We start from the raw sequence: 27,372 nt of genomic DNA, 5'->3' as shown, positions 1-27,372 counted from the left end.
GTTTCCTCTCTCCTCCTTCTTCTACCCCTATCTTCCATATTTCCTTTTATTGGACATAATATTGAACTAAATATCCTATCTTATTTAATATAATTTTTTCTTATCTTTAAATGAGATAATAATTTATATGAACATCTTTGGTAAATTGTAAAGAATAATACAAACATAGTATGCTAGCTATGGGAATAACGTACTTCTCAAAAAATTATAAAAACTAAAATTGCTTTTCATTTGTTTGGACCTTATTTTTTTTGTATCAATGAATCTGTATTTCTCAAGAGGAAAAAATTCATCATATTTGCTTTAGCAAATATAAACAACCACTTTGATTTTTCCATTAGAATTCTAGTTTAAACATTTATTGAAAATACACAGAAAAGTTGGAAACCCACTAATTGGGAAATAAAAGAAAGTTTTGGAGTCCCTTAAAAAACTAGTTACAAGAAAGGAAGTTGACTGGAGGAGGAAAAGTGCTTCCATTCTGTTTGTTCCAGAATCCCATAGCAGGAAGGCAAGTTAAAATATTAATCCTGGAGATAATTTAGCCTTCCACTGTTTATTTGTTATAGCTTTAATTCTCTGGTTACAAGTAATTATAATCTAAAAAAGTATCAAAAATGTTGCTCAAAATAATACTTAGTATTTGATATCATTTCACTTACACATGCATAGATTGAGATATGAATTACACCCTTCAACTATGTTTTTGCTTTCTTACCTGTAAAAGTATAAAATATGCTCTAAGATCATCTTTTGTTCGTGGACTGAAACAGAAATAATTGTAATTGATTAGAGATGAATGCTTAATCTTACAGTATCTAATAAAAAATTATCAATGTTTCTGTGAGAATTGACTTGATAAAAGCCAAAAACTAGACTTAAACCTGAAAACATAAATCATTGCCCAAAGTGTACTAGATGATCTTTACAAGATATAAAGCCACATCATCTGAAATATAAATATATAACATATGTATCACATTTTGAAATTGATATATATACACATGTATATATATAATTTTTAAATTAGCAGTAATATTTCTCTGTGGAAGAATTATCTTGACTGAATAATGATTTAAATTATTTAGGTTTAAATAAAATCTAAACTATTTCTTTCTATACTATTCTACATAATTGTCAGATTACTTTCTCAATAGGACTATTGTTTTGTTTTAGAAATTATATTTGAAAACATTTTAAAAAGCTCAAAGCAATTCATAAATATTAAAATTCCTGGTGATAGGAGAGTCCGTTTTTTGTTTTCCCATTTTATAGCTGTACCATGAAAACTTCCATTTTCCCGTTCTATGCACTAGTATTTTAGTACAGTATACAGTTTTGGGTACAGAAATTGTAGTTAAGATCACAGGCTCTTTTTTTTTTTTTTTTTTTTTTTTGCAGTACGCAGGCCTCTCACTGTTGTGGCCTCTCCCGTTGCGAAGCACAGGCTCCGGACGTGCAGGCTCAGCGGCCATGGCTCACGGGCCCAGCTGCTCCGCGGCATGTGGGATCTTCCCGGACCGGGGCACAAACTCGTGTCCCCTGCATCGGCAGGCGGACTCTCGACCACTGCGCCACCAGGGAAGCCCCACAGGCTCTTTTGCCAGACAGCCTGGGTTCTAATTCTGACTCAGGCACTTACTGTGTTAACTTGGGCAATTTCTCTGTAAATTAGTTTCCTCAAGTGTGAAATGAAACTAATCATATTACCTATTTCACAGGATTGTAGTGAAGATTCAATGAGAAATACATACAAAACCATTTGAAAGGTGCCTAGCCCATAGTAAATAGTCAATAAACTGTAGATCTTGTTGTCGTTATTATAAATCCAAAATAAAACAAGATTTTGGGGTAAAGACCACATGATCCTTTGATAAGTAAGTTGCATCAAATTATTTTAATCTGTCTCCGGCACACATTTGAGGAGCAGGGGTTAGAAAGCTGTGTGAGCATGCTTGGAGGGGATTGAGGTCCCAGCAGTTTCGGACCACTGGACTTCCCCACTCTCCTAAGTGTTCACTTTACATTCCAAATTTTCCCCTTCATTTTCAACGAAGCATTATGTATTCAACCAGAAACATAAAATTCAAGGAAAATGCAAAAGTGTTACTAGAATGATAAACTAGGAAAATACTGTTAAGTTAAAAATCACATGAAAAATACAGTATGATTTCAATTGTTTTAAAAAGATGACTAGAAAAAAACTGCAAAATGTTACATTTTTACTTTTTTAGACTACCTTGACTTTTCTCAATTTTCTATAAAAACCACAATTTTCTCTGAAAATTGGAACAATGTTATTAAAATATATAGGGTACATTTAACATTATAGTTAAGAACTCTAGTTTGGTATTTTCAAATTGGGCTTAATATAAACATTTAAATTATAATTTAATGGTATTATTTGGCTTTAATAGAAGCTATCATTTAAATTATAATGTTAAGTAATACCAATTTAAATCATATGTACTTTTAAAAGTATATTTTTGTGTTCTGCATATTCACAGTTCAAAACATTATCAATTACACTGTCCATCATTCCTTACATAACAATTCAATATTTAGTTCCAGGAAAAAATATTTCAGTAGCTAAATTTACTTCTCTTATATTAGAAATAAGAAAAATTTTGCTCTGCTACCAGAAAGCCCAAGGCTAAATTTAACGCCCATATTATTTCATTCTAGGTGACTGATTTAAATACCCATCTTATTTTTGTAAAGCACATATATCTGTACATGACAGATCTTATATACAATTTTAAAGAATTCACAGATCCTCTGAAGCTCACCTGTGGACCATCCTGAGAAGTCATAAGTCTCAAGTTAAAAAGCTTTGTTATAAATGGTTTATAATTTCATTCTGATCTATGTTTTTATTGTAGCAACTAAAATCTTTTCTGAGAGTAAAACACATACGTATATATTAAAGATGGGTGAGCTGTGTATATTAACCATCTATACTGATTAGCCAAATATTAGTTTCAGTTACCCTTTCCATTCTCGTAACAGGCTGTTAATGATTCCCTTTAATACTGTCTTCTGAATGTCTTGAGGCTGTAGGCAAAAGAAAATCATGAAATAATTAGGATTAGCTATTTAGGTGACTTTTATATGTTAATTATATTTACAGATCTGTTTCAATAGTTAAAACCAGACTTGATGACCAAGGACTACCACTTAACGGTAGTCTCAATTTCACATCTGAGAGATTATAATGAGAATGCTCCCTGGGATGTGCACTGTACAACCTGCACAAACATACATGGTGGCTGTTTGATGACTACCATCAGTTTTATATAACACTGAAAACAGAAAAAGAAAAACAATTTCACTTTCTCTGGATTGACAGGATAAAATCATGAACATAAGTCTAAGAATAGCATGTTTAACAATATAAAATGACTGCATACGTTTTGGACATATTTAGTCCTACCAATTAAGCCCACAATTCATTATTAAGTACAACCAAATTATGTTCAATAAAAAAATAACAAGATAAAGATTTTTTGTTATAGGATCCAAAAAAGGTACTAAATAACATTTTTTATAGTTTAATAATTCAAATACTAAAAAAAGTTAATTACTACCAAACATGTCCCATAAGAATGAATGAAAACACATCTAGATGGTGCTTTTAGTTTATAAGAAGTAACGACTAAAACCTTCATTAACTAGAAGCTCCAAACAGTCATTAAAACTTCTCTGTCATATTGTTATATGAAAGGGGCAAACGTCAAGAAAACAAGCATATATCATGGATTTATTTAAAAAAAAAACATAATCATCACTTCTAAGACATGTCTGTCAGCACTCATTCAGCCTAGCACCTTTCTTAATATACTTATTTAATACATCATTCCTTTCTCCTCCTCTGCTTGCAGTGACCCTTCACACCCAGCAGGCAAACAGCACCCCAGAGCAATGGAAGGCTGCAGGAGAAAAATCACACAAATGTGCTGACTAGACACACTGAGTTTATGTCACAAATCTCAAAAGGACACTCAACACCACTGACAGTCCTTCAACATTTCCCTAGTTCATCTACTTCCCTGCTCTCCAAGACAACTATTTCAAACCTTTTTCTCATTCCTCAAACCTCCAACACCTCCTTCCCATCAACACTCTCGGCTCTGATCTTGCCACACACTTTAGAGAGAAAACAGATGCACCCAAATGAGAACAGATTCATCTTGCCACTATTATTCTAATCATTTACCTGCACTACAACTGACCAAGCCCAACCCCCTCACTTGAGCCCTATGCTCCATACTCTCTCACCTTGTCAAGGACCTGGTTATTCAGTTTTCTTCTATCTCCCCCATACCATCCATTTCTTCCACACTACGAGGTCATTCCCATCAGTAGAACACTACATCCTAATACCATCTGCACGGATGTGTCTCTGCATTTTCACTCTTCTCCACCCTGATCTATGCCCTAAGAGGCTGACTACTAAGGACTGCATCAACCAGACTCCTTTGCCTTTTTTTGCCTTCTGGTTGGATTCAGCCATAGGGAACACTGACAGAAGAGGGAAGAGAGGAAAGTTGGGGTATTTATTCCCCCAACGCCCTCCCTTCAAGGTCACCATGGGCTGGCTATGCCCCTCATCTCCTGTAAGGCAGCCCTCTCCCCGACAGCTCATCTCCAGATTCACTCTACTGTACTACTCCTGAGGGCCTCCCTTGTTCTGCTAATACTTTTGTAAACAGTCCTCTCCAGGTTACCAGTTAGAGTGTGTCATCTGTTTCCTGCCAGGACCCTGGCTAATATATTGCTCATGCTAAAAACCTTTCATTTGGACCCATGTACTCTTTCAGCTAACCCTTAATTTCTCTGCTTCCCTTCACAGCAAAACTCTCCAAGAGCTGTCTGTATTCACTATCTCTACTTCCTCTCCTCTCATGGTCCCTTCAACCCATTCCAAGTAGGCTTTGTTTCCACAACTTCACGGAAATGGCTCTTATTAAACTCAGTCATCAATTATTCACCTTATCAAAGACAGTGCTCAATTCTCTGTCCAAATCTTACTAAATCTCTCAGCAGCATTTGACAGGATTAATTATTACCTCTTTGAAACACCTTTTTTCTCTCTGCTGATGGCTGAGCCCTATCCATCTAATTAAATGGCAATACCATCCACTCAGTTTCCTTCTTCCCTCAAGTCCCACATCCAGTCTACAGAAGTATGTTTAGCTCTGTTCCATAATATACTCAGAGTCTGAATATGTCTCACTAGTTGCACTGCCAAAACCCTAGTCCAAACACTGACCCTCGTTTAGGTTTCAGCAATGCCTTCCTAACTCCTTTCTCTTGCCCCACTATAGACCATCCTCCACATAACATCCAGAGAGATCTTTCTAAACTATAAATCATGTCCGTCATCCCTTTGTTCCCAGCTTAAAATCTTTCAATGACTTTCAATTATAATTACAATGAAATTCAAACTCACATGGCCACAGAGAGCCCCCTGGATCAGGAGAATCAACATATCCTGGAGCTTGTTAGAAACACAAATTTGGGGGCTCTATGCTAGACCTACTGAATACTGAGAAGCCTTTTCTGTGATTCTGATACATGCTAAAATTTGAGAACCACTGATCTACAGATTCAATGTAATTCCAATACAACCAAATAATTTACCTCCTTTTGCTGAGTCAGTAAAGCATGATTTTTTATCTTAGCAAGCCTTTAAATAAGGACTGAACGTAAAAGTACTTTCTACTGAATTTTCATTTAATTAGAAAAATATAAGAATAAAATAATCTAACTCTCTGAGAATTTCAACTAAATTTACCAAAAATTATATCAGAGTTTCTCATGTAATTATGTTACAAGGTGAGTTTTACAATATTTGTCTGGCTGCTTTTAAAACACAGAAGAGTCAAACAATTATGCTATTTGCATGTGTTCATAAATAATACTTACAGTATTAAGTAAGGCATCATATACAGCATTCACAAATTTAGCATTAATCCCAGAGTCTTCGATAGTATTAAACGAGGCAGAGGCATCTTTCTGCAAATTCAATTAAAGAACCAAGTGTATATAACATTTTAAGAACTAATCTAAGTAATATCTGAACCATAACTATTCCTACATAATTTCTAATATGCCTAGTATGATGATAAAAAAGGACTGTCAGGGCAAGATTGCTAAAAATAAATATATAAGGGTTATTTTAATAACTTTCTGTTTTAAAACTGAAAGAATGGAGTCAAACATTAACATTAGTACAAATAAAAACAATCTTTAAGATATCACTTAAGTAATACTTATTTGTGATACATACAATTTCAGAATTAATACCTATTTATGTTTGCTTAAACAGCTGCTTAAGCCAATACGGGTGGAAAAAGAAGTTAATTTATAGTATATTTTTTTGGAAAATTTAAACTAAAAGTGAAAAATGTGCTTTACGTATCATTACCTTAAATGCAGCATTTAGTTCCGGGAAAGAATCAAACATTGTGAGATAAAAATCATGTACTGTTTTCCAATCTCCTGATGACTTAGCTTTTTCTACATCTTCCCTAAAATAAAAACATTTATTAACCATAACAGATAAAAATGTTATTCAGATAAAATAGCATTAATTCTTTATAGATAAATGTCACCCAACATGCAACTTGAAATAATGAAGCTGAATACAGAAATATGTTCCAGTTAATGTAAAGGTAGCTTATGAATTTATAATTCTTAATTGCATTAAGATATTAATCCAGCTTCAACTTCCCCATTTATTTGCTTTTTAAAAAGTTAATTTTTGACATGCTCCTTACAATTATCACTCTTCCGTTCCTTCACTTCATAGCCAAATTTCTTGACAGATTTTGTTTACATTCTGTCCCTACCTTCTCTTTCCCACTTAGTCCTTCAAGTGTCCATTTGGGTTTTTTTAGTAGTTTTTACTAACATGGTTTTTATGATTTATATGTCACGTTCTATTATTTTATTACCACCTTTACCTCCTCTTGACTGTTTTTCTTTTTTAAAATTAATTAATTAATTTATTTTTGGCTGTGTTGGGTCTTCGTTGCTGCACGTGGGCCTTCTCTAGTTGCGGCGAGTGGGGGCTACTCTTGGTTGTGGTGTGCGGGCTTCTCACTGTGGTGGCTTCTCTTGTTGTGGAGCATGGGCTTTAGGAGCGTGGGGTTCAGTAGTTGTGGCATGTGGGCTCAGTAGTTGTGGCATGTGGGCTCTAAAGTGCAGGCTCAGTAGCTGTGGCACACGGGCTTTGTTGCTCCACGGCATGTGGGATCTTCCCGGACCAGGGCTCAAACCCGTGTCCCCTGCATTGGCAGGCAGATTCTTAACCAATGTGCCACCAGGGAAGTCTCTCTTGCCTGTTTTGACTCATTTTCTCTTATTTAGTGTCTTTTGCTGTAATATTATCTATCTCTTACTGGTTAATTATATGTTTGTTTTCACCTTCAACTTGAGACATGTAGTCTTTTGTGTCTTCACTCTTGGCTAATACTTTATAATGAGCCACAAGTTCAATTAATTTCTCACACAAAAATATTAAATTATGTAAAGTGCTGACATGCAGATGACTATGTGTCTACATGTAACAGTGAGCCGAAACTTACAGAAAATCTTTCATAGTTTTCGGCTGAACGGGAAGGATGGGTTCTGGAAGAACTGGGGTCTTCATTTCAGATGATAAAGCATCTATAGAGGTGCGCTGTTTCTGTCTAACATCAAGGCAAATTGGTGGTAGGTCTCTCACTGTGAAGGATAAAAAAGCTTTCAATGTAATTGATCATAAAATCTTTCCAAATTATAAAATGCCAGGCTAACTCAACACGAACAGAAAACAACGGATTATTTTGTATTGCATTCCCTTGGGATCATATAACAGAAAAACCCAGCACACTGAAGGGCACTTACTGGAGGGTCTGTTGCCACCTACCCAACTTCACCCATAGCAGATAAATTAGGCTGTATCTGACATTAAAAGTTATCTGTAGATACAATACAGAGTTTTTCTTTCATCGCCTCCCTTCCCATAAATTTTCTTTCAGGGATTATTTCAGTGAGACTAGATGTTTTTAGTGTTTATTAGCTTTTGAATACACTTGCCCCTTTAATGATGTGGAGTTTGGGCACCGATCCCCCATGTAACTTTACAGTTGGCCCTCCACATCTGTGGTTCAGCACCTGCGGATTCAACCAAACACAGATTCTGTAGTACTGTACTATGTATTTATTGAAATTTATTGAAAAAGTCAGCACATTAAGTGGACCCACCCAATTCAAAACCATGTTGTTCAAGGGTCAATTGTGTATGTACATCATTTATTGACATCCTCTGCAATTCTTTATTGGAGTTTTAGCATTTTATCATCAATTTGCATGAACATTTTATGTATGTTTCTTTTTTTCCAAATATCCACCAGTTCATCGTTTGCCTTTTTGTTGCATTTTATAACCTTATAATTGTAAAATAAAACAAACACAGAAAAATCTCACAAAACAAATGTATGGCTTAATGAATTACTATAAGGCAAACACCTCTGAAACCACTAACCAGTCAAGGAATAGTGCTACCAACCCTTTCTTGTTCTGCCTATTCTAATTTTAATTTCTCTCAGTTTCTTTTTATCTCTTTCCTCATTTCTTTTTAAAATTTTAAATACTTCCTTCTTCTCATCTTCTAGTTCTCTTAAGGCATTATCTGTTACATTTGTCTGCTTTTGTGTTCCTTCTAGTTTATTTCTAAAATTTAAAAACAATCTAATTATTTCCTTTATTGCCACCTCACTTTTCATTTTTTGCAATTCTGATTTATGGCATTCTTTCAAGTGTCATATCATTTTCTTAATGAGCTTTAGCTCATTTTGAAATAGTATTTTATCTATTTTTGTGGGCATGTGTTTCTGATGTGCTCCCATTGTTCAAGTGGCTGTTATTCTGTTTCTTATTCTTTTTTATTATAATACAATTTTGTAATTAAAAATTATAGAATTTGACCTTGTTTCTTTTCTGTAGCCAATTTTATTTGAAATTAATCTTCCCAAACTTTCAGAAGGAGGTGTAGCACCCCCTTTTTTTGTTTTTATGTAGAACTCAAATACATGGTAGTTTCTTTCTGGGATTTCCAGGCCCTGTTTCCCTCTTCCACTTTTGTTCAGGTGATCTCTGTCTTTAATCTTTATTGTCCCAGTGATGCTCAAATTTGATTCTAATTTCAGAATGCGCCCCTCTGCCCCCCTTCCTGGAAGGGATCCCTAGTTTGGAGAATTCACAGGGGTTACCTGCTCCCTTCAGATCTCAGCATGGGCCCTCTGTATTCACCTGTTCTTGGCAAAACCCCTCCCAGTTTCAGCTTTTGTTCTCAAACTGGGCTCCTGAGCTTTCCAATGAATACCTGTTGCTTATTCATTTCTTTTCTTTCTTTTTAACATCTTTATTGGAGTATAATTGCTTTACAATGGTGTGTTAGTTTCTGGTTTATAACAAAGTGAATCAGTTATACATATACATATGTTCCCATATCTCTTCCCTCTTGCGTCTCCCTCCCTCCCACCCTCCCTATCCCACCCCTCTAGGTGGTCACAAAGCACTGAGCTGATCTCCCTGTGCTATGCGGCTGCTTCCCACTAGCTATCTGTTTTACGTTTGGTAGTGTATATATGTCCATGCCTCTCTTTCACTTTGTCACAGCTTACCCTTCCCCCTCCCCATATCCTCAAGTCCATTCTCTAGTAGGTCTGTGTCTTTATTCCTGTCTTACCACTAGGTTCTTCATGACCTTTTTTTTTTTTTTATTTCTTAGATTCCGTATATATGTGTTAGCATACGGTATTTGCTTTTCTCTTTCTGACTTACTTCACTCTGTATGACAGACTCTAGGTCCATCCCCCTCAGTACAAATAACTCAATTTCATTTCCTTTTATGGCTGAGTAATATTCCATTGTATATATGTGCCACATCTTCTTTATCCATTCATCTGATGATGGACACTTAGACTGCTTCCATGTCCTGGCTATTGTAAATAGAGCTGCAATGAACATTTTGGTACATGACTCTTTTTGAATTATGGTTTTCTCAGGGTATATGCCCAGTAGTGGGATTGCTGGGTCGTATGGTAGTTCTATTTGTAGTTGTTTTTTTTTTTTGCGGTACGCGGGCCTCTCACTGTTGTGGCCTCTCCCCTTGCGGAGCACAGGCTCCGGACGCGCAGGCTCAGTGGCCATGGCTCACGGGCCCAGCCGCTCCGTGGCATGTGGGATCTTCCCGGACCGGGGCACGAACCCGTGTCCCCTGCAGCGGCAGGCGGACTCTCAACCACTGCGCCACCAGGGAAGCCCTATTTGTAGTTTTTTAAGGGATCTCCATACTGTTCTCCATAGTGGATGTATCAATTTACATTCCCGCCAGCAGTGCAAGAGTGTTCCCTTTTCTCCACACCCTCTCCAGCATTTATTGTTTCTAGATTTTTTGATGATGGCAATTCTGACCGGTGTGAGATGGTATCTCATTGTAGTTTTGATTTGCATTTCTCTAATGATTAATGATGTTGAGCATTCTTTCATGTGTTTCTTGGCAATCTGTATATCTTCTTTGGAGAAATGTCTATTTAGGTCTTCTGCCCATTTTTGGGTTGGGTTGCTTGTTTTTTTTGTTATTGAGCTGCATGAGCTGCTTGTAAATTTTGGAGATTAATCCTTTGTCAGTTGCTTCCTTTGCAAATATTTTCTCCCATTCTGAGGGTTGTCTTTTCGTCTTATTTATGGTTTCCTTTGCTGTGCAAAAGCTTTTAAGTTTCATTAAGTCCCATTTGTTTATTTTTGTTTTATTTCCATTTCTCTAGGAGGTGGGTCAAAAAGGATCTTGCTGTGATTTATGTCATAGAGTGTTCTGCCTATGTTTTCCTCTAAGAGTTTGATAGTTTCTGGCTTACATTTAGGCCTTTAATCCATTTTGAGCTTATTTTTGTGTATGGTGTTAGGGAGTGTTTTAATCTCATACTTTTAAATGTACCTGTCCGGTTTTCCCAGCACCACTTACTGAAGAGGCTGTCGCAGATGACATGATACTCTACATAGAGAATCCTAAAGATGCTACCAGAAAACTACTAGAGCTAATCAATGAATTTGGTAAAGTAGCAGGATACAAAATTAACGCACAGAAATCTCTGGCATTCCTATACACTAATGATGAAAAATCTGACAGTGAAATTAAGAAAACACTCCCATTTACCATTGCAACAAAAAGAATAAAATATCTAGGAATAAACCTACCTAAGCAGACAAAAGACCTGTATGCAGAAAACTATAAGACACTGATGAAAGAAATTAAAGACGATACAAATAGATGGAGAGATATACCACGTTCTTGGATTGGAAGAATCAATATTGTGAAAATGACTCTACTACCCAAAGCAATCTACAGATTCAGTGCAATCCCTATCAAACTACCACTGGCATTTTTCACAAAACTAGAACAAAAAATTTCACAATTTGTATGGAAACACAGAAGACCCCGAAGAGCCAAAGCAATCTTGAGAACAATAAATGGAGCTGGAGGAATCAGGCTCCCTGACTTCAGACTATACTACAAAGCTACAGTAATCAAGACAGTATGGTACTGGCACAAAAACAGAAATATAGATCAATGGAGCAGGATAGAAAGCCCAGAGATAAACCCACGCACATATGGTCACCTTATCTTTGATAAAGGAGGCAAGAATATACAGTGGAGAAAAGACAGCCTCTTCAATAAGTGGTGCTGGGAAAACTGGACAGGTACATGTTGCTTATTCTTAAGCTCTCTTGTTCTCAGGTCCATCAAACAGCCCAGATGCTTTCTTCTGCTTACACCATAGAGATCTTCTGATTTTGGTGATCTGTCCTGCTATCTTTTGGGGCTTATGGGAATACCTTATGAGCTAATTTTATGGTAAATGATGTCCATGATGTTTAATTCTGCTATATAAGTGGTGTGCATGTTTCTTTGGGGAGTCAGGAAGATTAAAAAACAATGCCGCTTCTGCTGCTACCTTCACAAAATCTTTTTGCCTTTTAATTTTATTTCTGAAAACAGAAAAGTATTTAAATAATACTTTTATTAGTTTAATGTTATCAACCTATTCCTTTAGTATTTTTTATGATTAGTAAGCCAAGCCTTCTCTCTCTAGAGATCAGATAACCTTGTATCTATTTTAATTTGTTTTCTTCATTATAGTACTTGTGAAGGATACACTTACCACATTGCCTCGCAAAGAGTAAATGCTCAATAAATGTTCTCTATCATTTCTAGAATTTATTTTATTATATAAGAGGTAATACAATATAAAATATAAGTATTTTTTCCTAAATGGCCCATTTCAGAATATCGTTTACGAAAGTATGTCATTACACAATGTTTTTTGATACTCTTATCATATATTAAGTTCTTTTATATATGGGCCTCTATTATTGGGCTATGCATATGATTCCACTGACCTGTTTATTATTATACCAAACAATTTCAATTACTATAGTTTAATAATATCTATCAATACCTGGTAAGGCAGTAGGCTTGGTGAGAGATGGTTGGTGGCTGGGGCCAGAGCGGTGGTAGTAGAACTGATGAGAAATGGTTGGATTTGTGACATATTCTGCATATAGAATTAATAGGATATGCTGTTGGAAGGTATATTGGCAGAAAGGTAGAAATGCCAGAATCTGTTAAAAGAAAGATGAGCCAAAGATGACTGATAATTTAGCCTCACCAACTGGGTGAACGGTGAGACCATTTACTGAAATGGAGAACACTAGAACACTAGAGAAAGTTTTTTGGCATGGGGGAGTGGGGCTGGGGGAGGAGTCAAAAGTTTTCTTTTGGCCCCATTAAAGGTAAGATGCTCATGAGACATCTAAATGCAGATGTTGAGTAGATATGAATCTTGAGTTCAGGGAAGTGTGAAGGTTTATAGCTCAGTTAAAATGCTCCATTAATGAGATTCCTAAGGAGAGTGTAAATAGAGAAGAAGCCTGAGAACTCAGTTCTGGGGACTGAGCCCTGGAGCAATCCAACACTGGAAGCTAATTAATTCTCCCTCTTTTATTTCAGAGTGAAAATATTAAAGGCTTGACTTTTATTTTGAATATAGCTCTAGTCTTATAATTCATCATGCAGTATTCTCATAGTTGCTATTTTCTAAACCTATAAGTTCAGTTTTAATTTTTTTAATGTCGAAATTAAAGAATCTATTTAAAAATTTTTTTCACTCAGTATGCTTAAATTTCTATTATTAATTCTAGTTTTGTGCCATTGCGGTCAAGGAATATAAACTTAACAATTCCTCATATGAATAATTTACTGAAAACAACTCTGTCCATGTATTATGAAATTTTGTTTTTTAAAAGATTTATATTCTATTTGAAGGGGACAAAGTGAGTTAACTACAGCAAACATCATAATTTATGGAGAAATATTACAAACATTCTCTTTTAAATAAGGACTGGAATAACATGGGAATAAAGGTACTATCAGCACATTTATTCAACACTGTACTGGAGGTCCTAGCATGTATAAAGACAGAAAAGAGATTTTAAAGACTCAGGATTAGAAAGGAAGATAAAACACTGTCGTTTTCAAATGATTTGATTATAAACACAGACAAATCCAAAAGAATCTACAATTAGAAATAATAGAGGAGTTTAGCAAGGTGGATGGATTAAAAAAAATCAATATATAACAGTCAACTGCATTTGTAAACACCAGCAACAAACAACTAGAAAATACAATTTTTAAAAATTTGTAGAACTATTAAAAATTAAGTACTAATAAATAAATTATAAATCTCTGTAGAGAAAATACTAAAACTTTGTTGAGAGATTGAAAAAAACATCTAAACAAATAGAAAGCAATACCATGTTATGGCTAGAAATGCTGACGATCATAAAGAAGACAATTTTTCTGAACTGTTCTTCAGATTCAATGCAATTCAATAAAAATCCCAGCAATATTTTGGAACTTGCTGATTCTAAAAGTCATAGAACTGATTCTAAAAGTCATATGGAAGACAAAGTGCACAAGAATAGCTAAAGCATTTCTAAAGCAACACGAGTAAGAAGTGGGGACCTTGCTCTACCAGATATCAAAAATTTTGAGCTTAGAGTAACTAAAGCAGTGTTTTACTGACACAGGATTAGATAAGTTGACCAGTGGACTAGAGAACCCAGAATCATATCCATCCACACATGAAAGTTCAATATATGAAATATATGGCAGATCATTGGAAGAAAGAAAGGATTTGAAAATATGGTTAACCACATGGGGAAAAAATGAAGTTGGATTCCTATCTCATACCTTAAAAACTAGGAATAGGAAAATCCTTCTGATTTGGGGACAGAGAAATGTTTCTTTAAGAGAAACTAAAAAGTGCAACTATAAAAAACAGACATTTTTGACTATGTTAAAATTAAAAACTTCTGATCATCAAAGATATCTTGAATTAAAAATATAACTTACAAGTTGGAGGGAAAATCTGAAACACATACAACAAAGGATGAGCACCAAGAATAGAGAGATATTTCCTAAAAATCATCGAGAAAAAGAGAAATAATCCAATAGAATAATGTGCAGAAGAATCAAACAGGCATTCTAGAGAAAGAAACACATATACCATACACACATCAAAAGACATTCAGTCTCATTAGTGATTAAGAAAATGCAAATAAAGAACATGAGACACAATCTTATATCCACTCAACTGGCAAGGATTAAAAAGTATGATAATGTTAGAGAGGATGTAGATTAATTTGATATTTCACGTATTGTTGGTAGGTGTATTAACTTCCACAAACACTTTAAAAAACTGAAAAGCAGGGCTTCTCTGGTGGCGCAGTGGTTGAGAGTCCGCCTGCTGACGCAGGGGACGTGGGTTCGTGCCCCGGTCCGGGAAGATCCCACATGGCGCAGAGCGGCTGGGCCCGTGAGCCATGGCTGCTGAGCCTGCGCGTCCGGAGCCTGTGCTCCGCAACGGGAGAGGCCACAACAGTGAGAGGCCCGCGTACCGCAAAAAAAAAAGGTAATCATTTCCAGCAATTCACTCCTAAACACATGTCCAAGAGAAATTTTGCATAAGTACATCAGAAGACATATACAAGAATATTCACAAAAGTATTGTTTCAGGAAAAAAAAATCTGAAAATAATCCAGTTATCCATTACTCAGAGAATTGAATACATTGTGGTATATTTAGACAACACAGTATTTACACAGCATGCAGTGGAAATAAACTATGACACTGTAATATGTTATATTATACTATATTATACTATTTCATATCCCTATTATTAAAATAAAGCAACCAATAGAACTCTGCACGGACCAAGGTCAGTGTCACGAACCAGAATTGTGATTAATCAAATTCTGTACATCTGAGGATCAAAAAACTGTTTTTCCCTAAACTTCTAGAGTTGCCATACTTAATTTTATAATTAAACTTTTTAAATTTTGAGATAACTGTAGAATCCCATGTAGTTGTAAGAAATAATACAGAGACATCCCATGTACCCCTGACACAGACAGTCAGATATAGAACATTTCATCACCGTGTTGCCCTCATGGTGCCCTTTATAGCCACACCTACTTCCCCCTGTCTCCACCTTGCTTAATCCCTGGCAACCACTAATCTGTTCTTTCATGACTATAATGTTGTCATTTCAAAAGTGCTATATAAACAGAATCACATATATGTAACCTTTTGGGATTGGCTTTCTTTTACTCAGCATAATTCTCCAGAGATTCATCCAGGTTGTTGCATGTATGAACAGTTTATTCCTTTTCATTGCTGAGCAGTAATCCATGGTTGTACTACAGTTTATTTAACCATTCACCCACTGAAGGACATCTGTTTGGAGTTACTATGAGTAAAGCTGCTATAAACATTCGTGTATAGGTTCTTGGGTGAACTTTCATTTCTCTGAGATAAATGCCCAGGAGGGCAATTGCTGGGTTAAATGGTCATTGCATGTTTAGTTTTTAAAGAAGAGCTGGAGGAATCATGTTCCCTGACTTCAGACTATACTACAAAGTTACAGTAATAACAGTATGGTACTGGCACAAAAACAGACACACAGATCAATGGAACAGGATAGAAAGCCCAGAAATAAACCCACACACTTACGGTCAATTAATCTACAACAAAGGAGGTAAGAATATACAATGGAGAAAAGACAGTCTCTTCACTAAGTGGTGATGGGAAAACTGGGAAAGCTAAATGTAGAAGAATGAAATTGGAACATTCTCTAACACCATATACAAAAATAAACTCAAAATGGATTAAAGACCTAAGTATAAGACTGGATACTGTAAAACTCCTAGAGGAGAACATAGGCAGAACACTCTGACATAAATCACAGCAATATTTCTTTGGGTCTGTCTCCTAGAGTAATGGAAATAAAAACAAAAATAAACAAATGGGACCTAAAAGCTTAAACACTTTTGCACAGCAAAGGAAACCATAATATGAAAAGACAACCTATGAAATGGGAGAAAATATTTGCAAGCAATGCGACTGACAAGGGATTAATTTCCAAAATATACAAACAGCTCACACAGTTTAATATCGAAAAAAACAAACAACCCAATGAAAAAATGGGCAGAAGACCTAAATAGACATTTCTCCAAAGAAGCCATACAGATGGGGGCAGCAGGCACATGAAAAGATGCTCAGTATCACTAATTACTAGAGAAACGTAAATCAAAACCACAATGAGGTATCACCTCACACCACTCAGAATGGCCATCACCAAAAAGTCAGATTTTACAATTTTTTCCTTTTATGAATTGTGCTTTTGGTGTCAAGACTAAGAACTCTTTTCTAGCCCTAGATCCTGAAGATTGTCTCCTATTGTTGTTTTTTTTCCCTAAGTGTTTTATAGTTTTACATTTAAGTCAGTTATCCATTTTCAGTTAATATTTGTATAAGGTGTGAGATCTGGGTCGATATTTATACATGTTCAATTACTCCAGTACCAACTGTTGAAAAGGCTATCTTTCTTCTATTGAATTGCTTTTGCTCCTTTGTCAAATTGTAACTGGGCATATTTACATGGGTTTATTTCTGGGCTCTCTATTCTATTCCACTGATCCCTGTATTTATCCCTCCACTAATACCTCACAGTTTTGATTACTTGTAGCTATATGGTAAATCTTGAAATCAGGTAGACTGATTTCTCCCACTTTATTCTTTTTCAAAATTGTTTTTCTAGTTCCTCTGCCCTTCCACATAAATTTGAGAATAATTTTGTCTATAGCTGCTAAAAAAAGAAAAGAAAAGGTTTATGGGATTTTGATACAAATTATATTAAATTTGTATATCAATTTGGGGAGAATTGGCATCTTTACTACATCGAGTCTTCCCATCCCTGAACACAGTATGTCTCTCCACTTATTTAAGTCTTTTAAAATTTCTTTCATTAGCAATGTGTAATTCTTAGCATATAAGTCTTGTAATGCTTGCTAGATTTATACTTAAGTATTTTATTTTTTAATGTGATTATAAATGATATATATTTTAAATTTCAGTGTACATGTATTTATTGCTAACATAAACACAATTGGTTTTTGTATGTTATATCCTTCAACTTACTAAACTCGTCTATTAGTCCTAGGAGTTTTGTTGTTGATTTCTGGGGACTTTTTTATGTAGATAATTATGTCATCTGCACATAGGGACAGTTTTATTTCTTACTTTCTGATCTGGATGGCTCTTCTTTGTCTTGCCTTATTTTGCTGACTAGAACTTCCAATGCTATGTTGAATAAGGGTGGTGAGAACAGACATCTTTTTGCATTGTTCCCAATCTTAAAAGGAGAAAGCATTTAGTCTTTCACCATTAAGTAAAATGTTAGCTGTACATTTTTTATAGATGCTCTTTACCAAGTTAAGGAAGATCTCCTCTATTCCTATTTTTTGAGACTTTCTTTTTGTTTTATGTTTTATTTTTATTTTTTTACCATGAATGGGTGTTGAATTTTGTCAAATGCTTTTGATATAATCACATGATTTGTATTATTGGACTGCTAATATAGTAAATTACATTGATTGATTTTCAAATATGGAAACAGTTTGCATTTCTGGAATAAACTCCACTTGATTATGGTGTATAATTGTTTTTATATATTGCTGAATTCTATTTGCTAATATTTTGTTAAAGATTGGTCTATAATTTTTTTTTTACTATACTTGTTTGGTTTTGGTGTTGGAGTAACATTAGTTTCATAAAATGAAATGGGAAATGTTCTCTCCTTACCTACTTTGGGAAGAGACTGGATAAAATTGGTGTTAATTCTTTTCTGAACATTTGGTAGAATTCTCCAGTAAAACTGTCTGGACCTGATTTCTTTTTTAAGAGTTTTAAAATTATGAATTCAATTTCTTTAATATTTATAGGGCTATTCAAACTATATACTTCATACTGGATGAGCTGTGGTAGTTTGTATTTTTTTGAGGAATTGGTCAATTTCACGTAGGTTGTCAAATTTATGCAGAGTTGTTTGTGGCATCCCCCGCCCACCCTTTTTACTGCCTGTAGGGTCTGTTGTGATATCCCATTTCATTTGTGATATCGATGAGCTACGTCTTCTTTTTGTCAATTTTATGACAGAAGTTTGTCAATTCTATTCATTTGTTAAAAAAAAGCCCAGCTCTTTGCTTCACTGATTTTTCTCTTTTCTCTTTGTTACTGATTTTTTGTTCTTATCTTTATATTTCCTCCCTTCTGTTTGCTTTGGGTTTCTTTTGATCTTCTTTTTCTAGGTTCTTAAAGTGGGAGCTTAGATGTTGGTTTTGAAACTTTCCCTTTTACCTAATGCATGCATTGATTGCTATACATTTCCCCTTTCCAAACTGCTTTAGAAGTATTTTGATATGCTGTATTTTAATCTTCATTCAGTTCCATTCATTTTTTTAAATTTCCCTAGAGACTTCCTCTTTAACCCATGGGTTATTTAGAAGTATGTTGTTTGGTTTCCAGGTGTTTGGAGATTTTCCTTTTATTTTCTGTTATTGATTTCTAATTTGATGCAACTGTGGTCAGAGAACATATTCTGCATTATTTCAATTTTTAAAAATTACTGAGATTTGTTTTATGGTCCAGGATGTGGTCAGTGTTGGTACACATTCTGAGGGCACTTGAAAGGCATGTGTATTCTACTGTTGTTGGGTGGAACACAAATGTCTATTAGATCTTGTTGGTTGATGATGTTGTTGAGTTCTTCTATATTCTATATCTTTGCTGATTTTTCTGTCTAGGTCTATCAAACCCACAGTTACAGTTAGAGACTTCAACACCCAACTGTGGATTTTTCTGTTTCTCCTTTCACTTCTACCAGTTTTTGCTCTACATATTTTATAACACATTTATGTACACATTTATGATTGCTATATCTTCTTGATGATCATCCTTTTTATCACTACATAATATCCCTCTCTGCCTCCAGTAATTTTCTTTGTTCTAAGTCTACTTTATCTGATATTAATATAGCCATTACTGTATACCTTTTTCCATCCTTTCACTTTCAACCTGCCTATATTGCTACATTTGAATTGAGTTTCTTGTAGACAGCATATAGTTGGGGCATGTTTTTAACCTACTCTGCCAATCTCTGTCTTTTAATTGATGTATTTAGACCATTTACATTTAATATAATTATTGATATGTTAGGGCTTAAGTTCTACCATTTAATATTTTTGTTTTCTATTTGGTCGTTCTTATTTTTCCTGCCTCCCTGCGAGTTACTTGAACATTTTTTAGAATTCCATTTTGATTTATCTGTAGCGTTACTGAAAGGTTGCTCTAGATGTTACATTACATACACATAACTTATTTTAGTCTACGGTGTCATCGTTTTACCAGCTGGAGTAAAGTGTAGAAATTGTACCTGCTTTTACATCTCATTACACTTCTCTGTTTATAATTATCTTAAGTATTTACTTACATACATTTAGAACCATACCAGTGTTATAATGTTTGTTTCCAGTGTCAACCATAATTTACAAAACACAAAAGGAAAAGGAAAGTCTATTGTACTACCTAGTTTTTGCTTATCATGTTATTTCTTTTTCTTGATGTTCAAGGTTCCTTCTTTTATTGTTTCTTTTCTGTTTAGGGAACCTCTTAATGCACTCTTTTAGACCATCCACTGGCAACAAATTCTGTTTGTTTTCTTCCATCTGAGAATGTCTTGATATCCTCTCCATTCCTGAAAAACATTTTCATCAGGTGTAGGATTCTGTGCTGGGAGTTCTCCCAGCAACTTCATTCTGGCCTCCGTGGTTACTGATAAGAAATCTGCTGTTATTTGAAAGGTTTTCCCCTAGCAGTAAAGGTATCCTGTTTCTCTGGCTGCTTTTAAACATTTTGTTGCTGTTGTCTTTAGTTTTCAGAGGTCTAATTATGATATGACTTGATGAGGATTTCTTTAGGTTTACCCTGTATGGGATTTGCTCAGCTTCTTGAACCTATAGGTTCATGTCTCTTGCCAAGTATGGGAAGCTTTCAATTACTTTTTGAGTAGTTTTTCAGCCTACCCTCTTCTTCCTCTCCTTCTAAGACTCCAATGACAAGAATGTAATGTCTTTTATATATACTACCAAATGTAAAATAGATAGCTAGTGGGAAGCAGCTGCATAGCACAGGGAGATCAGCTCGGTGCTTTGTGATCACCTAGAGGGGTGGGATACGGAGGGTGGGAGGGAGACACAAGAGGGAGGAGATATGGGGATATATGTATATGTATAGCTGATTCACTTTGTTATAAACCAGAAACTAACACACCATTGTAAAGCAATTATACTCCAATAAAGATGTTAAAAAAAAAGAATGTAATGTCTTTTGTTATAGTCCCACAGGTCTCTGAGATGATTCTCTTTTTCTTTCCAGTCTATTTTCTCTTTATTGTTCAGACTGGGTAATTTCCATTGTTCTATATTCCAGCTCTTTAATTCCTGTCTCTTCCATTCTGCTGCTGAGTCTATCCACTAAGCATTTTACTTTGGTTACTGTATTTTGTCAAGTATTAATACTTCCAAACCAATAGAATAGATGAATATTCTATAGATTCTAAATTCTACAATAATGAAATGTAATTCCATTCTAATGTAATCAGAATATATTTTCTACTAAGCAAACAGAATCATCAATCATCACAGCAGTAACACAGCTATAAGGTCCTCCTTCCTTCCTTATTCACTCTCCCAATTAAGCAGCTAACTTTGGATCTATCACTGACTTCAAATTTTATTAGTGTTAAGAGTATCTTTTTTTAAAATTTAATTTAATTTTTGGCTGCATTGGGTCTTCGTTGCTGTGTGCAGGCTTTCTCTAGTTGTGGCGAGCCGGGGCTACTCTTTTGTTGCGGTGCACAGGCCTCTCATTATGGTGGCTTCTCTTGTTGTGGAGCATGGGCTCTAGGTGCGTGGGTTTCAGTAGTTGTGGCATGCAGGCTCAGTAGTTGTGGCTCGTGGGCTCTACAGCGCAGGCTCAGTAGTTGTGGTGCATGGGCTTAGTTCCTCGTGGCATGTGGGTTCTTCCCGGACCAGGGATCAAATCCGTGTCCCCTGCATTGGCAGGCGGATTCTTAACCACTGTGCCACCAGGGAAGTCCCAAGAGTATCTTTTAAAATAACCTTTCACATTAGAAGATAGTACAGAGATGCCAATTTCTTATACTCAACAGCAACGATTTTCAAACTTTACTGTTTATCAGAATCACCTGAAGACCTTGTTGAACTAAAACAAAGACTACTAGGCCCTCTCAAAGTTTGTGATTCAGTAGGTCTGGGGCGGGGCCCAAGAATCTGCATTTCTAACATGCAAGTCTGAGGATCACACTGAGAAATGTTGTTCAGTGGTTTAAGGAGAGAACAGTGATGCCGACAACATAAAACAGATGATTAAATTTCTTTAATTTAGTTCTATAACTGAGTTTTAAACCCTTTATTAAATGTGGAAATAACTAATTTCTAGCAATTTGTACTTTAAGCACAAATTGGACAGAAGTTCAATTTATTAGTGAGTAAAATTTGGTATCTCTGTAAATTATTTGTTATGGGTTATGTTTGGCAATCATTATTAAAGGGAAAGAATGTTGCAGAAAAGAACCTCTCTCCAACACCAGTCTTTTATTATTATATTTTGAGGCTCCTCTACAGTTTCTCTTCCTCTTCACCAGGCTTACCCTCTCCTATCTCTTCCTGCACACCTTTCTCAACCTGGCTATAAACACCCACTATTAGAAACAAACAAACTCCTTCATATATAAACTAACTTATTCACTCATAGAGCATATATACACATTTTTATACCCACTCATTTTTATTAATACCATACTGAGGTGGAAGAGTGAAATTTTATTTAGTAAGAGAACTGGATTTTGGCAAAGACTGAGTAGTGGGGAGATTCTTACATAAGAGAAATCGCAATGCCAAAGCCGAGAGGATTATAGGGTGAGGTTAGAATTAGAGGCCTAGATGGAATTTATTTTTAGTTTGGAAGGTAACTTGGACTGAAGAGTAATGCAGAATGCTAACGTACGATGTTAATGGGACTTGAGTCAGAAAGAAAGGCAGAGTCCTTTGCTCACATTAGTGAATGAAAGCCAATCTACAGGATGTGACATTCAGCTATTAAGAAAGGAAGAATAACAGCTCACAGCTGCTCTCACGTCCCCGAATATCAAGGCATTGTTTCCAGAGACAGGCTTTCAGCCTGTTCTTGCAGATGGTTATTAAAATCTAATTCAAAAGAGAAAATCAATAACTGTGGTGATGAAGGATTAATTAAATCTCAAATCGATATTATAAATAGAACAGGCAAATCTTTGTTCTATCATATGCAGCTTTCTTTGCAATACAGAATATCGTAATACACTGAGAAAAGTCAAAATATATTTACCAGTGAACCTGTCATTTAGGTTTCATTCAGCCAATACTTGGGACTACTCTGAGCTAAATTGATAAACGGTAATCATTCTCCCTTTCTTTTAATATAGTGTTGCCAATTTTACTTGGTTGCTTAGAAACATTAAGTAAAACACTTAATGCCATGCAAGAAGAATAAGGGTTATGGTGGGGGCTGGCAGTGTATTTTTAAAAATGTGAAGATCATAATATAACGATATATATGGGTGTGAGATTATTAGCCAAATTTTACCAGCTCACTGTTTTCAAGAAGCTAGTGCAGGTTGACTCTGGTTGGAGACGAGTAATATGTAGCTTTCCACAGTGGCACCACCAGGATGAAGACTGACACTGTAAACTGGTCATATGATTAGGAGACTGAAGACAGTTCCTGGTCGGCCAGCACAGGTAGCAAGAGCAGCATCAAAGGTAACAAGAGTCTCTATGTAGGTTAGGTGTCCAACAGGAGGAAACTGGGTCTCTGTTCCTTAACCCCCTACTGCTGGAGAGGAAACACTGATATAAAGGTTTGCTGCTGGTGACACACTGTTGCAAAATGCTATACCCTAAATGTCATCCCAAATAATTTGTAATTAAATAAGTAAGAAGTAATGGAGAAAGCACCAGCCTTGGAAGTAACGCCCTAGGTCCTGTTGCTGGCTAGGTTACTAACTTTCATAACCGTGGACAAGTCAATGAAACTCCTTGGGCCTCAGCTGTGACATTATAAAATGAGACAGATGGCCTAAGTCTGTTGTTCCCAAGGCTCCTAAGAAGAACTTCAAGGGCCACCTCAGGGGAATGGTGCTGTGTCGACGTGTCTACTCAGGGAAGCTCAGCTCTTCTCTGCTTAATATACTGATGGTCTGAGAAAAATTGTTTTTCAAAAAGTATTTTGCTCTGAAAATAAAAGTAACAAAAATATGTTTGAAAACCACTGGTTCAATAATTTCTAACTTCCATCTCTAAAACTTTTAAGAACAAAATGGACAGGACTTATAAACCGACCAAAAAAGGTAAAAATTCTCTATTATACAATATAATATAATGACCTATAATAGAAAAATTGAAGGAGCCTGGAAACTTAACATGAATATGTCATTTAAACACCTGATTTTAGTTACAACCTCCTGCCCTACAACAGGGTAAAGGAAAAAGTTCTGAAATAAGCCTCAGAAGACCTGGCTTCTCTTTCTGGATCTGCATCTTACAATTCACATGATGTGGTACTTTTAAAATATGTCCATAAATTCTTTGATATTCCTCCCATCAAAAGATTGAGTCTAATTCTTTTCCCTTTGAACCTGGGCCAGCTTTAGTGGCTCTCTACGGATGAAAAATGTGGCAGAATGCTGTATGACTAGATTACAGAATAAAGCTGAACTTTCTATCATGTATAAAAACAAGTAGCAAAACTGAATCCTAAATTTACATGGAAGTAGGTGCTAGTAAACTATGAAATGTCAAACAAAACTCAACAAGGATCAAACAAAATCAGTATGTTGGAAAATTAACCCTTTAAATCAAAAAACTCAGGTGTAGAAGATATTTTACAACTCATAATTCTCCATTTTCTCAGTCTATAGATGAGTAAACGAAGGGTCTCGAGGGCTAGGTTTAACGTCTAAGGTCCCAATGACAGCTACTAGTAGTAGTAAACTCAAAGACGCAGTTCTTATTTAGTATCATAATTGACAACCTCCGAGTGCTGGGCAGGCAATAAGCAAGCTACAATCTGAAGGATCCCTCTAGCAGTTCAGTACTCTGTACTGTTTCTGACTACTTCAGTAGTGGCAAGCCGTGGAAACAGGGAGAGACCAGAGTGGATTACTCATAACAGGTGGTGTTTACATCCTTGTCTATAGGATGACTTTTCTGAACATTTGGCAAAAAATAAAATTGAAGGTGGGAGAGAGAAAGGAAGAAAGAAGGGAAAAAAAAACCCACTCTGACTCACAGGACTTTAGCCATCAGAGCCAAATAAAGTGACACATTCATTAGTGTTTGGAGGTGTACTTTTTACTAAGTTCAATGGTATGTGTGTTTGTAAAACTACAATGAAAGCATACATAAAATGTTCTTTTATGGGTCTAGTTATAAAAATATTCAAAAGTCCTTTTTATACAAGGTTATCTCTAATAGAATAGATGCCCTATACTGGACATATCTTAGAGAACTTATTGTAGCCTTGAGATAGGTTACAGGGTGAACTGGCCAGAAACCCAGAAAAAGTACCTCCCATATATTTCCTCATTCAGTAAATTATTTACTGAGTCAAGACTCTGTGTACCATGGACACTGGATCCTGGAGATACACAGAAATTGCAAAGGCACTTACTGTTGGACTCAACAATTCCACTTCTAAGAAATCCTACAGATAAACCTGCACAGGAACAAAATGACATATGTACAGAGCCATTCATTGTGGCATTGTTTACAATAGCAAAAGACAAAAAAACAACTAAGTTATTTTAATAGGATCTTAGTAAGCCCAACACAATGGAATATAACTATAAAAAAAGAGTAAGGAAGCTCTTTATGTACTGACATAGAAAGATATCCAGGGTACATTAAGAAAAAAACCCAATGTGCTGGATAATGTGTAGGTAGTTACTTTATTTTAAGATAAAGTGGAAAATCAGAATGAATATTTATATTTGTTTTCATTTACATAATGAAACACAGGAAAGAATACAGAATACAGCAGGGAAGAGTGTGAAAGTGAGACATCTGAAACATACCTCATTTTATAGTTTTGATTTTTGAAACACAGAAGTGTGCTATCCATTCAAAAAATTAACTTTAATATTAAAAAAATTAGACTAGGCTTTTCCCCTCTCCAAAAAGAAGCTTAAGGAGTTTATAGACTAGTCAAGAGACAGACGAATCAACAAATCAATGCAGCAAGGTACTCTAAGTTCTTGACAGATATATCGCTCCCATAGGCATGGTTAAGAAAAGCTAAGTCCAAGATTACTGACGGACCTACAAAAGGATCTTGGAGATTTAGTCCAAAATCAATTCATTCTCCCAGGAATCCTGGAAATGGGGTCATTTGAGGCCTTGGAGATACTTTTTCTAAGATGGAAATCCTACAGCAGTTATTGTGAGTACTTTTCTCTCCCCAGATGGCAAGTCCTGTGCTGGGTTTCTTCTCACAGTTTGTTTCCCTGTCTGCCTCTAAAGCTGCTTTTGGAGAAACTGTGAAAACTCTGTGGCACTTCACCTGCGAATAGATCACAGCATCCCACCACACACAGATCCAGCACCATCTGAGCTGAAGACCACTCTGTTCTCTTGGCTCTTTCAGAGCAGCAAAGAGCATGGGATGCATTTCTCCAGAGCGTGTAAAAATTGCACAGTTCATTATGTCACCTCAGGGCTCTTCTAGAGTAAACTCATAAAACAGACTGAGCTGGGAGAGGAACAGTGCCCCGGAGCACTGTCAGAGTTAATGTCAACTCTTTCTGAATTACCAAGAGCGCAAAGATATTTTAAAAGGTTTGGAGAGGAATTATTTCCTTTCTTTTAAAGATGGTCTGTGCTGTTTAAAGATGTTTTAAATAATCTGACAGGAGCATAATCACTGTAGAAAGGAAGGTACAAAAGAGTAAGAGAGGATGTAGTGCTTACCACCCCACACCATTACTTACCATTTACATTGTTTTTCTGAAGATGTATCATCTCCAGCAGCTGTTATAGTAGGTAAAACTCCCACACTTGTCTGATCTTTAAAAGGACAGCCAACTCGAGAGGCATACCTAGTCATGTGATCTACAGGGAGGAAAGGCATCCCTCAGCTGTTAGGTAAACCCACGCTGGGCTTTTGCAGCTTCTCTAATACCATTTGAAGATCAGACGGGGAGACAAGCTGTTAGAGAATACCCAGCACAGGTCCCGCTAGAGGGAGGGAAGTTGTAATAAATGCCAAGAATGAGGCATCTTTGAGGAAACAAACTTATTGGCAAGAGAGGCTTCGCAAAAGATCATGGAATTATAAACACGCTTACATTTGGAAGACTTTGTCTAACTTCCCACTCAATAAAAGACTTCTTTTGCAGCAGTCTTGACATATGAACTCCATGCCGAATTCAAGCAGCATCCAGACAGAACAGCTAGGAGAAGTCAGCACTGGGAGTTCCAACATGGTAAAGGAAGTCTGCTAACAGGCCTATTCCTATAGACTGACATATATACAAATACTCCAAGTTTAGGGTCGGGCTGACTGCAGATTCCACAATAATGGAACAGATGAGAGGGAAGCAGAGAAGTGGCGGGAGCCCAAGTAGGTGGACCACATTCTGAATCAATACGTGCACCCAGGGAGGAGACAGGCAGGTGTGGGCAACACGCTGGTGAGCTGGGCTCAGAGATTAAGATAGTAGCAGTGTAGAAAGAATGGAGTATAGTGTCAGTGGGAATCAAAAGCTAAGGAATCTGAACAAACAGCCCAAACGAAGAAGGTTA

At 36.0% G+C, this 27,372-nt stretch overlaps 1 protein-coding gene across 2 annotated transcripts in view; it reads right to left on the bottom strand.

Annotated features, from left to right (window-relative positions):
* The window catches only part of HECTD2 (HECT domain E3 ubiquitin protein ligase 2), a 79,516-nt gene that overhangs the window by 32,423 nt on the left and 19,721 nt on the right, over positions 1 to 27,372 (bottom strand). For both annotated transcript variants that reach the window (XM_029245702.1, XM_029245703.1), the window contains exons 3-7: positions 7,593 to 7,731; positions 6,431 to 6,533; positions 5,929 to 6,018; positions 2,990 to 3,054; positions 719 to 764 (exon numbers count right to left, since the gene is read on the bottom strand). In XM_029245702.1, coding sequence (XP_029101535.1) covers positions 719 to 764; positions 2,990 to 3,054; positions 5,929 to 6,018; positions 6,431 to 6,533; positions 7,593 to 7,731 — 443 coding nt within the window. The remainder of the gene's footprint in view (positions 1 to 718; positions 765 to 2,989; positions 3,055 to 5,928; positions 6,019 to 6,430; positions 6,534 to 7,592; positions 7,732 to 27,372) is intronic.

Source organism: Monodon monoceros, unplaced genomic scaffold (assembly GCF_005190385.1).
Source record: "Monodon monoceros isolate NGI ecotype Baffin Bay Population unplaced genomic scaffold, NGI_Narwhal_1 Super_Scaffold_4, whole genome shotgun sequence".
Lineage (NCBI taxonomy): Eukaryota > Metazoa > Chordata > Mammalia > Artiodactyla > Monodontidae > Monodon > Monodon monoceros.
This window is presented reverse-complemented; position numbering and strand designations above follow the sequence as displayed.